General features: G+C 56.0%; 1 protein-coding gene across 2 annotated transcripts in view; it reads left to right on the top strand.

The window, feature by feature from the left end:
- EPHB2 (EPH receptor B2) overlaps positions 1–15,644 on the top strand; it is a 108,751-nt gene that overhangs the window by 26,634 nt on the left and 66,473 nt on the right. For both annotated transcript variants that reach the window (XM_051786325.1, XM_051786326.1), the window contains exons 2-3: positions 10,100–10,164; positions 14,277–14,961. In XM_051786325.1, coding sequence (XP_051642285.1) covers positions 10,100–10,164; positions 14,277–14,961 — 750 coding nt within the window. The remainder of the gene's footprint in view (positions 1–10,099; positions 10,165–14,276; positions 14,962–15,644) is intronic.

The following is a 15,644-nucleotide window of genomic DNA, read 5'->3' as shown; positions in this document are numbered from 1 at the left end:
GGCCCCACAGCCCACCTCCTGCCTGCTCCAGAGATGCTTTTTCCCAATGGAAAGCAGCTGCTTGGTGGGGGGATGGATGGATGGATGGATGGAAGGGAGGGATGGATGCAGCACATCCCTCGCCCAAGCAGGACCACCAGTGAGCAGGAGCATGATGGCACTGACTGATGGAACATCCCCTCAGTTCAACCCACTGCCTGTGAGGGGGAATTAGTGTGTGAGAGGGAAGGAGGGAAGGCCTCTCCATGGTGAGGTGTGGAAGATGGGGTTTTCCCAAGGAGGGAAACATTTCCAGCTTACTAAAAATACCCACTGCCTGCAGCTGCTGGGGCTTTATCTGAAGGGGGGGACTGGAGGGGACAGAGGGTTTGCATTCCTGGCAAACCCCTGGAGATAGCAAAAGGATGGCAGCAGGGAGATGCTTTGGCCTTTGGAGGGACTAGAGGGAAGCCAAGCTTCTTGAAGGGATTTTCCTGCATCTGTCCTGGGGAGGGGCTTCCTGTGGCCTGGAGGCTGAAGCCCCCCATTGCCCAGGGTATGGGGTGTCCCTCTTTGGCTTGGCAAAAAACTTGCAGCAGTTCTTCCCAAGCTATTCCTGCTTGGAGCTGCCATCCAGAAGCAAATTTCCAGCCTGCCAGTAACATCAGGGAAAAGCAGGAATGTCAGGTAGATAGATGGAGCAGACGTGTGATGGAGGGCTCCTCGCTCACCCACCTGCTGGGTTTGGGGGGTTGCCCAAGGGGGTCTGGAGGCTCCACATGTCACCAGCAGTGCCAGAGAAGCAGGAGCATCCCCAGGCACCAGCGTTTGGGTGCATGTGGCACAAGTTAAGGGCTGTTTGATGCTTGTTGTTTGCCAGGAGACCCCAACCCTGGACCCCTGCAGCGGGGGTAGCCAGGTGCCTGTAGCACTGCCTGTCCCTGCCTGTCCCTGCACATTCCTGCAGCTCTGACCTGGACTTGTTGCAGGGGAATGGCTGGAGTTAGGGATGCTGGGAGCAGCTGTGTGGGCTGCAGGCAGGGGCTGGCTCTGGACAGGGGGTCACCAGTGCTGGGCAGCAGCTTTGGGCATCTCTCCACCCTGGGCAGTGCCCCAGCTGCTCTGCAGAGACCCGGTCATGTGAGAGGTGACCAAGGTCACTCTGCCAGGCTTGGCTGGGAAGGGGTTCATCCTGCTCTTTAATTCTCCTTTGCTGGGCCCTGACCCTGCCTTCCCTCACTGGTGACTGAGTGGCCCTGGCCCAGGGCTGTGGGTGTGCCATCGTGGGGTGGTGGGGCTTTTGCTGCAGCTTGGGCTGTTTGGAGATAACATCTTTCCCCTGTAAATGTCATTATCCTGTATATATGTTCAGGCTGGGAGGGGGGTGGGGGGTCACCATCTGTGTTTTCCAATAAAAGCAAATTAAAATTGAAGCCCATTAAGGATAGCTCAATTGGGATGCTGAGCAGGGCTCCAGAGCCTGCTGGGAACTAGTTGCTTGCAGCCCGTGCCACCATGGAGGGTGACAAACCCTCATTCAGTGCCAGCAGTGCTGGGAGGTGGCACTGGCTGCACACACCATCCCAGCACTGGCCTCAAGGGGAGGAGGGGCAGAGCTGGCCACAAAGCCATGCCCTGGGCTCATGTCACTCTTCCTGGTCCCCTCTGTGCCCCATGATGGGCAGGGGTTAGTGGGGAAAGGGATGGATGCTGCCCAAGAGCTAAGCATGTGCTCCTTACCCAGTGATGCTCTGCAGCCTCCGGGCTTCCTTCTGCATCCCAGATCTCCTGAGGTCACCTTACCCCTGTGCCTGGGGATACAGGACAGTGGGGCTGGGAATACAGGATGCTGTACCTGGGACACAGGAGAGTGGCTGTGGGGTATCAAAGGGGACGGGGCACTGCTGCCCTGCACCCTGGGCATTACACATGGTTCCAGGTGGCCCTGGTGCATGGTGGTGGGAGCAGGTTATTATGTTATGAAGCAACTTTTTCCTCAGTTGCTGCAGCCAGGAGCTGTACACAGCACGTGCTGCTGCACTCTGGTGACAGTGGCTTTGTGTTTGGGCTCCAGCAGTGACAGCCGGGGTCCATCCTCTATCTAGTGGCTCAGCTGGACCAGGGAAGTGCGTGGTGAAGGCTGCCAGCTCCTTTGGGGCATGTCTAGAAGGAGCTCGTGGGCATGGAGGCCCTCCCAGAGCACCCCTGTGTCCATCCCTCTGCGAGGAAGAGAGACCTGGAGGCTCTTGGGAGGGACATGGCCCTGCTCCATTGTCTTGGAAGGTGGCTTAGTAGGGAATTTAGTCTTTACTGGGCCTGGATGAGACTGGATGCAGGTGAGGGCAACACTTTACCCTGGAATTCCTTCTCTCAAGGTGTCTCACTGGGTGAGACCCTCAAGGCGGGGTCGCTGCCACCACGGGGACAAATCATTAGCAGTGACAGTAGCTAATAAATGCCTGCATCTGTGTCTCCTCTGTGTGGCTCCTGCATTCCTGGCAGCAGCAGGAGGGCCTCTGCTCGCTGGCATTTGGCATCTGCATTGTCTCTTCCCGGCAGCCTGCCCTCCCCTGAACCCAGACCACCTACAAGTCCCGGCTCCTTTCGGGACAGATGCTGCCAGTGGGTCCCAGTGCTGCTGGAGCAGCTTCCCAGAGTCCCTGGTGGGGTTATCCTGTTCCTGCTGACCGCTGGAGCAGATGGTGTGGGGAAACTGGAACAGACAGGATGTATCTGCAGCCACGACTGAGACGACGTGGCAGTTGGGTGGAGCGTGGTCCTGCCTCACGTCCAGCCTCACCTGCTCCTTCAGCAGGGGCTGAACGGTCACAAAATCAGAATTCCCTGCTGAAAGCTGGAGCTGTTGCTCCCTTCCCAGCCAGACAGGTGAGAGGGACAATCCTGGATGGGCTGATGGGTGCTTAGAAAGCAGGACAAGTGCTTGGGTGACCTGCAGGACCCCCGGGACTGCTGAGTTGGGCTTTTCCCTTTGTTCTGAGCTTTTCAGCAGTGGAGCAGGTGGCACCGTGCAGGGCAACTGCACGAGGCCTTCAGAGGGAGAGGACAGGCTCAGAAATGGAGCTGGGAAGCTGCTGGATTTGGGTCATGGTGGTGCTCAGCCCTGGCTCACCCAGTGGCGTGGCCATGTGCCCAAGGGCCAGGTGCAACTCTGCTCCAAGCCCTGCTTTCCCTATTTCCTGGTCTAGCAAGAGCTGGAAGCCAAGGGCCTCAGTGATCTCTTTCTACAGAGCAGCATCAGCCCCGGGTTTGGTTCCCTGAGATGGGTCCAGCGATGTCAGAAGGGTGTGCAGGATCACAGGAAGGAGGAGGATTTAGGAGGGGAATGGGAGAGCACAGCCCAGCTCATGGCATTTCCCCCAGCAAGGTGTGGAACTGCAGGGGGAGTTTTCCCTGGGGCTGCTGAACTGCTGTGCCAAGGGCAGGGTGTTGGGGCCATCCCTTAGTTTGACACCTGTCCCCAGGTGTCACAAGCAGCTGAGGATCACCCAGTAGCTGGGTGAGGGTGTCCCAGTGGGCACTGCTGAGCCCCACCAGCTCCCAGCACTGTCCCCTGCTGACTCTTGGGCTGGCTCCTGTCTCACAGGGCTTGCAGGTGGGCGTGGCTGATGTCCAGATGAACTGAAGGTCCAGGAAGCTCCCCAAAAGTGGGGACATCTTTCCCTTGCCATGTTGTGTGGTGTCTCTGGGGTCAGGCCTCCCTGCTCCATGTACTATCACCCTGGGGCCTGGCTGGTGGGTCAGAGGTACTCTGGGGGATGGAGGTGATGGACATCATCCTAATTCTTAGATCTCTGAGACTGGCTGGACCTAATTTTTCAGGGAAGTGCATCAGATACCTCTCTGCTGGGTCCACAGCTCCAGGGCCACGGGCATGACCTGCTGTGCTGCCCTCGGGGTGGCCTTTGGAGCTCCGGGCACTCCCCATCCCAGCTCAGTCAACCACCTCTTCTCGCTCCCTATCAATCACTCTCCCTCTTGGAGTTTAAGTGGATCCCTGAGTGAAGTATCCAGAATATCCTGTAGCCGCCGGCTCACAATGCACCGCGCTGTTCCCGCGCCAGCGGCTCAGCCAGGGGGGGGATTGGGTTTCAGCTTGTTCCGCTGGCCCCTGGCCAGGCAAAGCAAAGCTTGGGGCTGCAGGGAAGGGCCACTAGGTTTGCTCAGCCCCTCTCAGCTTGTGCTGGCAAAAATATTGTAATCAGGCTCCAGTAAAGCTCGGGAGGCAGAGAGGGGCCTTTCAACTTCGGGAAGGGTAAAGGGATCTGCGGCGGGGGCTCCTCGGGTGGGGGACAGACGGGTTTCTCATTAGCCACCCCTCCCGCCCCAGGGTGCCGGGGATGTGCCTGAGGCCAGGATAGGAACATGGGTCCAGGAGCACGTGTTCCTGCATGGAGGAGCTCATCCCAAGCTGTGGTGTCTCCGGTGCGGATCCTGGTCTCGCTCCACCTGGCTGGGCTCTGACACGGAGCATCCCTCCAGCCTGGAGCTGATGAGGTGTGTTAGGTGGGCTTCCGGGTTATGTCTGGGACGTGCTGACAAGGAACGATCTCCTGGTGTCTCTGACTTTTCTCCCAACCCATCAGAGAGGGCTGGACAATTTCTTGCCTCCTTTGCCCATCCAGCACCGGCTACAGCTGATGCAGTTGTGGGTCCCTGAGAAGATCACTCCCTGTGTTGATAATATTGTACCAGGATTGAAATGCTGGCAAGTGTCCTACCCTGAGAGAGGAGCTGGTGTGAGGAGTGAAAAGGAAAGGGAAGAAGTTGTGGGTGGAAAAATGAGGGTGGAGGCTCCAGCTATCTGTGGGGCTATTTATTTGTCCAGCTGTTTCTTTATCTGGATGAGCTTGGAGCCTGTGAATGTGAAGGATTTGCCAGGACTTGTGAGAAACTCAGGGCCAGATGCTCTAAATTGGTCTGAATTGGCAAAACTCCATGGAAGTTATTTTTCCGGACAGAGAGAAGTGTGTCTGCAACATGCACAGCTCCTCTGTTAATCCCTTCACCTCCAGCCTCTGCCACTGTCCCGTGGTCCTGCCACTCTCCACCCCCACTCCTGGACAGCCTGTGCTGGTGTCCCAGCACCCAGAATTGTCCTCCCCCCCACCCAGTTCTGCCCACCAGTCTCAGTCCTGATCTGGCCAGATGAGAAAAGCTGGTGCAGCCGAGAACCCCACACTCATCTCACTTGTGGCTGAGCAGCAGGAAGCCCCAGCAGAAGCACAGGAACTCCCTCCCAGGTCATTGTCACAGCAGATCATCAGCGTGACGGCATTTCAGCGTGGCTGTCGAGCATCTGGAGGTGGTGGTGTGGTGGTGATGATGCATCTCGGGATGCCAAGTGTTCATCCAGAGCCCTGGCATGCCCATGGAGCCAGCAGCAGCTCCGGCAACGGGGCTGCTTATTGAGAACATCTTCAAAGTGAAAAGGACAGGCACTTATCTCGGAGCATCCCGTGGGAAGCAGCAGTTCCCAGTGGGAAGCGGGCCAGAGTCGCGTCTGCCGGTCTCGAGCAGCTGCAGATTTATTTATAATGCCGTGGGCAGCATGTGAGGCTGCAGATAAACATGAGGGAGGGAAGAGCACAAACAGCAACACCGAGGAAATGCTGCTGTGGAGAAACCGTCACGCTGAGCTGCAGCTATCGCAGCCACCAGAGGTGGGCCAAGGGCCAGGCTCCCACCCCTGCTGCTCCCACGGGGGTTTGATCCATGTCCTGGGTGCCAGGAGGGTCTTTATGGGGCTGCCGAGGCATCAGCCCTCACCCTGTTATCTGGTTCTGCCAAACCAGCAGGATGGCACCGTGAAAGCACTGGCTGTGACAGCGAGTGAAGCTGCTGAGATGATTGGTGAGGCATTAACAGTTGGGCTCGGGGTTGCCCATCCAGAAATTGGTCACAGAATCATAGAATCATAGAATCAGCTGGGTTGGAAGGGACCTCCAAGATCATCAAGTCCAACCCTTGATCCAACCCCGCCGTGGTTCCCAGCCCATGGCACTGATGCCACATCCAGTCTCTTTTTAAAAATCTCCAGGGATGGAGAATCCACCACTTCCCTGGGCAGCCCATTCCAATGTCTGACCACCCTCTCTGTAAAGAAATTCTTTCTAATATCCAACCTAAACCTCCCCTGGCACAACTTGAGACCCAGCCCTCTTGTCTTGCTGACAGTTGCCTGGGAAAAGAGACCAACCCCCCCCTGGCTGCAACCTCCTTTCAGGGAGCTGTAGAGAGTGATGAGGTCTCCCCTGATCTGTCTTTGTTGTCCCTAGCACAGGAGTTTGTCTCGTTGGGTGCTCAGGGAGGGGTATGAACATGGGGCAGCCCCAGGTAGGACCAGGAGATATGGCTGTGGCAGCCCAGCACAGGTCACTGTGGGTGCAGAAGGGGCAAGGAAGGGGCTGAGGGCAGCCCAGTGGGAACGCTGCAGGTGGAGGAGCTGCCTTGGGAGGGGGGTGGGTTCCCATTGCTTGAGGCTTTATCACACCTCGTGTGGAGCTGTGGCAAACCAGGGTCCCTGTGAACCACAGGGACCAGTTATTCCCAGTGCTCTGTGATTCAGGCACCCACTGCTCAGCCACCTGACCCACCTCCAAAGGGAGCCAGGACAGCAACCTGGTGGAAAAGCTGCACAAAAAGGGGCACGTTGGAATGTTACAGCTGTGTGAGATGGGGACCACGGCCTTGGGACCCCTCCTACACAAAGGAGGATGATAAACAGGAGCCTCAAAGACAGGAACCTGGTTTAGGGTGGAAGAAGAAGGAAGCTCAGCTAATTTTGCTGTCTTGGAGAATCATTTGCCACCCATGAACATCACAAGAGGGAAAGGAGGTTTTGGACAGCAGAGTCTTTGTAGAAGGAAAAGGAAATCCAAAAGCTGGCGGCCAAATGGTGTAAATCCAGACTAAAATTAATGGAATATCTGGTGGGTTTTACGAGAAGATAATTGACCATTGGAAAAACTTGCTTAAAGCCTGCAAATTTCTTCTCCTCCTTGTCCCTGGGCCAGCCAGGGTGGATTCAGAGCTCCGAGGGGATTGCTCAGCTCAGGATAAGAGGCTGGAAGCTGTGGTGCACTGAGCATGACATTTCCATTGCACCGAGTTTTCATTAAATAAAAGGCTTTTTAAAAATGCAAAATGCTTCAAAGTATGAGGTTTATTTGGGGTATTATTTGTAATGGTTTAGAATATATCTTCTTTTACATTATAGTTGCTGCTATTAATGTACTTACTGTGCACCACTGTCATTGCTAGTTAAGATAAAGTAACAGATTTAGGGGTGTTTTAGAGCTTCTTGCTAGCACTGGGTGAAAAATGTTGTTTTCCTTTCAGATCAAACACCACTAGTGTTTTAATGAAAAAGCCAGGTCCTCTGATAAAACAAACACTGTTTTTGCCCCGTGCAAACAAATACTCAGTTTAAAAAGAAATTTCGCAAGTCTGACCCACACAACGTTTCGGGATTAGCTGTTTTCCAGAGCTCTTCCTAGTGGGAAAAACTGAAGAGATCTATTTCTTGCTGCTTTTTTTTTTTTTTTTTTTTTGCTCTTGGAATAAAACCAAATTTTGAAATCCTGGTTTCCTGTGAGCTCGAAACCGCTGGCTGGGACCAGGAGTGAGGAACAACCCACAGCCTGAGAAGGATTTACTGCCAGGAGCAGGCGCAAGGAGCACGGTGGTGTCGAGGCAGTCTTTGGGGCGTCAGTGGGAGAAGGGAGGTTCTGTGTGCTGAGCAGCCACCTCTGGCTCTTCAGTGATGGGTCTGCTCGAGGCTGAACTTTTCTTCCTTTGTTTTTGTTCAGTGGAGTGAAAGTGGAGAAGGTGGAGATGCTTTTGGGGTTTTTTGTGGCAGGATGGTTGGTTTGTCGGTGGGGAGAAGCAGCAGGACTTGGTTACAGCCAGTAACTCTCCATGCCTGTTGTGGGACCATCCCTGGAAGTGTTCAAGGCCAGGTTGGACAGGATTTGGAGCAACATGGTCTACTGGAAGGTGTCCCTGCCCATGGCAGGAGGATGGAATGAGAAAAGGGCCTGGAGTGATAGGACAACGGGAATGGCTTCCCAGTGCCAGAGGGCAGGGATAGATGGGATATTGGGAAGAAATTCTTCCCTGTGAGGGTGGCGAGGCCCTGGCACAGGTTGCCCAGGGAAGCTGTGGCTGCCCCATCCTTGGAAGTGTCCAAGGCCAGGTTGGACGGGGCTTGGAGCAACCTGGGCTAGTGGAAGGTGTCCCTGCCCATGGCAGGGGGTGGAGCTGGATGGTCTTGAAGGTCCCTCCCAACCCCAACCGTTCTGTGACTCCATGTGTGTGGGATGGATGCTCTGCAGCATCCCTACAAGTGCATTTGGCATCCCCAGGGCATGTGCTGAAATCAGGGGCAGATTCCCATTCTCCCTGCAGAGGGACAGAATTTATTCTGTGCTTATCACCTTGGTGATGAGGATCACTGGCCGTGTGCTGCCCTGTGCAGTCTGTCCCACCACGCTTCCCTCATGTCCAGCCTCCTTGTGCTGAGACCTTTAGGCAGAATTTCTAAACTCCATTTCCTAAACTCTGGAATATTGTCCTGTTTTCTTACAATGTCAACATTGGGAATGGTGCTGAAAAATCCCCGTGTTGCAACGAGCATGTAGCTGCAGGCCTGGAGGAGGGAGAGATGCTCAGACTGTGGAAACCACTCCTGGAAGTGTCCAAAATGTGTTCAAAAAACACTGCTGAACACTCCCTGAAAGTGTTATAAACTTGTGGTGGTTAGAGACACATGGTTTAGTGGTGAACATGGCAGTGCTGGGTTAATGATTGGACTCAGTGACCTTGGGGGCTTTTCCAACCTTGATGCCATGACTCTGAGTGTCCAGTGGGTCATGTTTCTGATGGGTCATGTTAGCCCAAGTATTGGGGTGCCATAACCATAAGAGCACCTCTTCTTATGCCACCAGTGGAGTTAAACCAACTTGCAGCTCTTTGGGATGAAAGAAATCCCAGTGCTGGCTTTGCTGTTGTTTGGCTTCAGAAGACTCCTCTGTTGCTGGTTGGTGGTAGCATCACCTGACCTATTTCAACCCAAATCATCTGGAAAACCAGCTTTAACACTGGTTTAATTTTTTAGTACTTTTAAGTCCTAAAAGTGCTGTTCCTCCACATGTGCTGCTGCATCTCTGAGGATTTGCCGACTGTGCAAAGTGCTGAGGAAAGAATCCCCTGTTTTCCGAAGGGAACTGGAAGGTGATGGAGGATCCCTGCTCAGGCTGCTCCTCCACTGCAGAGGCAGAGCTGCTCTGGGGTGGGGGCACCCAGATTTGGGATTCAGAGGAGGAAGGTCCAGCTGGGCTGAGGGACCCAGCCCCTCACACTGGTGAGGCACCTCAGGGTTGATTCTGGGCTCCTCATGAAAAGAAAGAGATTGAGGGGCTGCAGCATTTCCAGAGAAGGGCAGCGGAGCTGGGGAAGGGTCTGAAGCACAAAGAGTGGCTGAGGGAGCTGAGGAGGCTCAGCCTGGAGAAAAGGAGGCTCAAGGGAGGACCTTCTTGCTCTCTGCAACAACCTGACAGGAGGGGGGAGCCAGGAGGGGGTTGAGCTCTGCTCCCGGGAACAAGCTGCAGGATGAGTGGAAGTAGCTTCAGGTTGCACCAGGGGAGGTTTGGATTGGATATTAGGGGAAAATCCTTCATGGAAAGGGTGGTGAGGCATTGGAACAGACTTCCAAGGGCAGTGGTGGAGTCCTCATCCCTGGAAGAGTTCAAAAGCACGTGGATGTGGCACTTGGGGACGTGGTTTAATGGTGAACGTGGTTTTGGTGCTGGGCTGATGGTTGGACTTGATGAGCTTGGAGATGTTTTCCAACCTCACCAGTTCTGTGAATCCATGATTCTCCATGGGGGCCAGGGAGCAGCTGGCAATGGACAGGGGAGCAGATGGGTGGAGTGACCACTACTTGGCTCCCCCCTGGCAGAGATGTGGCCAGAGGGCACAGTGTGGGCTGGGCTCCATCCCTGCAGCCCTGGGCTGGCTCCTCTCTGCTTTTTCCCCCCTGTTTCCATCTTCAGTCCTTTCACAACCTACAATGACTCCTTGTTTCACCTTCCTCCTGCAGAGACACTGATGGACTCCACAACAGCAACAGCAGAGCTGGGCTGGACGGTGCATCCTCCATCAGGGGTAAGTCATCAGCACTTCCAGAGCTGCTCTGTGGCCTCCTGCTGCACTTCAGCATGGGAGGGCTGGCCCAACAAAAGTCAGGCACTGAAGCAGAGTGAGCAGAGTGCCTTGGCCACTTGAAGTATGTGGTGGGAAGAGGACAAAAGAAGGCTGACAGTTGAGGTTTCCAGTAGTTTTCTAGGAGGTCATGCTCCAAAAAAATACCCCAGTGCTGGAGGGATGTAATTCTCACCCCACAGAATCAGGCCAGTGGGGTGTTGAAGGACTTGTGCTCTCCATAAAGCCAGCCTGCAGCCACCTAAAAATCAGAGAGGGGAAGAAACAAAATGCCAAGGCCACCCTCATTTGTCCCCACTGTCTCACTTGTTGTTCCATTACCTGTCACCTGTATCAGGATGAGGGCATTGGCCTCAGGGCCTCAAATGACTGTCCAGCATCCCTGGCATCCCATGGAGAGTCATTTGCTGGCCCAGCAGCAATGGTCTCTCTGCTTTACTGGTGCCAGGAGTCCCCTGAGCCACACCTGAAGACCACCCAGCATAAACTCCTTTAAAGAAGAACTTGGACAGGGCAGTGCATCAGGTTCTTCCCCCAGAGGGTGGTCTGGCACTGAACAGGCTGCCCAGGGCAGTGGTCACAGCACCAATGCTGCCAGAGCTCCAGGAGTGTTTGGACAACACTCTCAGGGACAGGGTGGGATTTCTGAGGTGTGCAGGGCCAGCAGTTGGACTGGATCATCCTTGTGGATCCCTTCCAACCCAGTGTATTCTGTGTTTCTGTGATCCCTGGCCCTTCCACTCGTGACAGAAAACCAGAGTGGAGCCACCTCCGTGTCCTACATGGGGCATTGAGATGCTTCAGAGCATCCTGCCCAGCTCTGGCTGTGGTGACCAGCAGCAACCTCAGTGCCCAACACCCCAGACCTGCTCCCTTGCACTTGGGTGGCCCAATCCAGCCTGGCCAAAGCCTGGAGATGCTTCCCACGCCTGTACGTGGCAGTGCCTCAGGCTCCATCCTGCCCTCCATCTCCCCTCCACAGGGGCTGGATGAAGACGTTTCCGTGGACCTCACCAGGCTGACAGCAAGTCCTAGACCCGAGCTGACTTGGCAGAATAGAAACAGCCAAGAGAAGCCTCTTGTGGAGAGATTAAACCCAGCTCTGAGCAGTGTGTCGAGCCGGGCGCGGGTGCTGCCGGCCCCAGGCCCCATCACCATGATAAAGCCGGTGTTGCCTGAGCCCCCCCAGCCTGGCCAGGTTCCCCCCGAGGGGGGATGATGGGCACACAATGGGGGGGAGCAGAGGTCAAGTCTTTTTCTCTCCCGGCCCAGCCTTTCTTGTTTGCGGTGTTTCCATATGTAAAGCACGCCCTGCTCCCCTCCCCAGCCCCCGCCGTAATGAGGCCCGGGCCGGCTGGAAGCCGTCTCCCCCTGTTATTGTGCTGCTGCCTCCTTTTGAGCTCCCGGCATGTTAATTAGAGAACGAGGAGAAAGGGAGAGGCTTCTAATTAAGCGCCGAGGAAGCGCAGGGCTGGTGCGCGGGGGTGACTTTCTCTCCCAGCGGGGAAGAGGGAAGTTGGGAGCCCCCTGGGGATGTGGGAGGATGCTGGGGGTCCTAAGCCTCGACCCCGGGGTGCTCCCGTGTCCCACATCGGGATGAAGAAGTCCAGTGTGGCCCCAGTGGACCTTCATCCCCCCCTCCAGGCAGGACCCTTGAGGGGAGGTGGTGATGCTGTGGTGCCTTCACAGCCATGGGCAGGACAAGGCAGGGCATCCCACCCATGGGTGACTGGCCAGGTTGGGTGCAGCCAGCATTACCTGGAAGAGAGAAGCTGCTGTGTGCTCCTCTTCGGGGATTATCAGAGACCCAAAAGCCCAAACTGTTGCTTTTTGCCTGTGCCACCCATAGGTGCCCCCAGGCCCTGTCTCTGCTGTCTCTTGTTCATCCCAAGCTGTGGAGACCCTCATTCCATCTCCTGCTCTACTAAAGATGAGCTCTCTGGGCTCATGTCCTGACCTTTCCTGGGGGCTGGGCAAGTGTGGATGGGGATGGAGCAGCACTGGGGGTCCTGGGTCTTGGTGGCTGACAAGGTGGGTGTCAGGAGTGGCCCAGGTGAGGGAGAGCCACATCAGAGACAGGGCAGGGGAAAGAATTGCTTCTCTGTGCCTTGTCCTTGATTCCCTCTCTCCCCTCCCAACCAGTGCCCTAAAAAAGGGGGAGATCCTGCAATTTTCCACTACCACATCAAATTTATTTCTGGAAAACAAAGCAAATGCTCCCACTGTATTTTGCAAGGATGCTCTTCTCCTCCCCCGGCCATGGCAGCAGATTTGCAGCCACTGCCAATCCAAAGTGGTTGGAGCTGTTAGGGATCTTCCCTGACAGCCTTCTGTTGGGCTGTTAGCCTTGATGTGCGAGGAGCAATCTGTCTCCCATCTCCTGAGCCTCCCTCTCCAGTCCTGGGTGCCCTCGTGAGGCCATTTGCAACCCCAGGGGCTGGGAATGCTCTGCTCCTGCAGGATTTTCCCTGTGGACTCGGTACTGGCGCTGGTGTTGGGTCAGGACTGTGCTGCTGCCCTGCCCTGGGTGTTGTGATAGGATGTGTAGGGTTGAGGTCAGAATGTTACAGAAGTGGGAAACAGCTCGGCTTCCACTTGAGCAGGTTTATGAACAAGTTCAGGAGGAGCTGTTCCAGCTGGCCAGGGCTGTGTCACACGCCAGCAGGACCCTGGTCCCTACTGCCAGCAGCACATGGGTGCCATGGGTGGGGAGGGACTACAGGGAGATGCTGCACCATCCAGCAGGGTTTAGACTGTGGGAGATGCTCTGTGAGCCAAGGGTGCTCCTCCCACATGGACTCTTCCCTGTTGGTGCTCAGTGCAGAGGAGCAGGGGCCTGTTACAGGCTGCAGTTCGTGCCCTGCATCCCCCACCCCGAAGTATCCCCATCCTACACAGAATGAAGACAAGCACTGAAGGGTTTGGGAAAAAACAGCCTGGGAAAAAAGCAGGGAGCTGAAGAGGGCCAGGAGGTGCCACAGCAACCCTGTGGGGACCCAGGGAGCAGCTGGAGCTGTGGCAGGGCAGGTTTAGGTTGGATTTCAGGAAAAGGTCCTTCCCCCAGAGGGTAGTTGGGCACTGACCAGGCTCCCCAGGGCAGTGGGCATGGCCCCAAGGCTGCCAGACCTCAAGGAGCATTTGGACAACACTCTCAGGGACAGGGTGGGATTATTGGGGTTGTACAGGCCAAGAGTGGGACACATTGATCCTTGTGGGTCCCTTCCAGCTCAGGATATTCTATGATCCTATGATTCTATGAGCTCTACGGAGCCTCCTCCAGAGATGGCAGAGTCAGTCAGCTGGGATAGTGGGCTGAGCTTCCCATGGGGAAATCTGTCAGCTCTGAGCTGTCTTACTGAGAAGGATGCTGCTGTCATTCCACGGCTCGCAGGCATGTCTACATCCCATAGATCCAGTTCAGGACAGCTGGAGCTGGGACCTGCAGACATTGACCCTCGAAGGGACAGGGATGGGGGCTCCAGAGGGATCCACCCAGCATCTCCCTTTCTGGGAATGCAGTGGGATCGGCTGTGGTCCATTCATGCTGCTGGGAAAGGCAGTGGCCACTGGCCTCTGCAGCTGGCCAGGAGGTTTTACGGCTCCTGGGGAAGTGGGTCCTGTCTGCCACAGCTGTAACCATAGTGGCACCGGTGGGAATCCATCTGCTCAAGGCATCATGTTCCTTTGCCAGAGGCTGAGCCGTGCAGGCAGAGTCCCTGCTAAAGCCATTCCTGCTGTGGAGGAGACCCTGCTGTCCCTGTCACCAGCAGAGAGGCTTGACCCTAAATCCAAGCATGGAGCACAGTGCTGGTGGCCCCAAGCTCCGCTGAGGGCTTGGGCCACCTTGTCCCCACAGTACAGAGCCTGCCTCAGGTGTGGTGTGGGTCAAACCCCAGCAGGCGGGGGTGAGATGCTGGGCACTATGGGATGGGCACAGAGTGGGGCAGCTGGTGCTGGCAGAGCCTGCTTGGCACATCGTGGGGTTGGGAAGAGGCAAGGAGGGTGGGGAGCATCTGCTCAGTGCAGCCCCGTGACTTTCTGTGTCCTGCCCGCAGTGGGAAGAGGTGAGTGGGTACGACGAGAACATGAACACGATTCGCACCTACCAGGTGTGCAACGTCTTCGAGTCCTCCCAGAACAACTGGCTCCGGACCAAGTACATCCGGCGGCGAGGAGCACACCGCATCCACGTGGAGATGAAATTCTCAGTCCGGGACTGCAGCAGCATCCCAAATGTCCCAGGCTCCTGTAAGGAGACTTTTAACCTCTACTATTTTGAGTCGGACTTTGACTCAGCCACCAAGACCTTTCCTAACTGGATGGAGAATCCCTGGATGAAGGTGGATACAATTGCCGCCGACGAGAGCTTCTCCCAGGTGGACCTGGGCGGACGGGTGATGAAGATCAACACCGAGGTGCGCAGTTTCGGGCCCGTCTCCAAGAACGGTTTCTACCTGGCCTTCCAGGACTACGGGGGCTGCATGTCCTTGATTGCCGTGCGCGTCTTCTACCGCAAGTGTCCCCGCGTGATCCAGAACGGGGCCGTCTTCCAGGAAACCCTCTCGGGGGCAGAGAGCACCTCGCTGGTGGCGGCGCGGGGGACGTGCATCGCCAACGCCGAGGAGGTGGACGTGCCCATCAAGCTCTACTGCAACGGGGACGGCGAGTGGCTGGTGCCCATCGGGCGCTGCATGTGCCGGCCGGGATACGAGTCAGTGGAGAACGGGACCGTCTGCAGAGGTAACCACGCGCTTCGGTCCCACCCTGGGCACCCGCCTCCGTGTGCCGGGGGTGGCAGGTTGGGATTTGCTCCTGGGATCTGCATGAACCAGCTGGGAGGGACCTCCCTGGGCAGGGGTGGGAGAGGAGCGTGTGTGGAGGCTGACTCTTTCCCCAGCTCCTCAATTCCTGCCCTGGGCTCATCCATCCGTTGCAGAGGCTCTACGTGACCTCTGGGTCCCAGGGCCACTGTTCCCAACCACCTGTTGCTGGTGCCATCCATGCTCTTGGATGGGACATATGTGTGTCACTGTGGTGCCTGTCACCAATTGGCTGCTGCCTCCCAAAATACTGGGGCTGTTTTCTCATTGGTTTGTGCCCTTGGCATGGGCTGAGTTGCTTCTGGGATGAGGGCAGTGGGAGTGCAGGCTCCCAAAGGGGGTGCAGTGGCAGGGAACAAGTTGTCTACAGCGTTTTCCTGGTGAGGTGCAAATGGTCCAGGGTGGAACATGTGCTGTTCAGCTGGCCCCTGGGCTCCTCAACAGCCAGAGGTTTCCTGCCCTGTAGATATTCTGCCTCCCTGCCCCTGTAGATGTTCTCCTGTTTTGTAGATATTCTCCTGTTTTGTAGATTATCTCCTGTTTTGTGGATGTTCTCCTGCCCTGTAGATGTTCACCTGCTCTACAGATATCCTCCTGTCCCTA

Source organism: Manacus candei, unplaced genomic scaffold (assembly GCF_025592945.1).
Source record: "Manacus candei isolate 608988 ecotype Guabito, Panama unplaced genomic scaffold, ASM2559294v1 h1tg000022l, whole genome shotgun sequence".
Classification (NCBI taxonomy): Eukaryota; Metazoa; Chordata; class Aves; order Passeriformes; family Pipridae; genus Manacus; species Manacus candei.
This window is presented reverse-complemented; position numbering and strand designations above follow the sequence as displayed.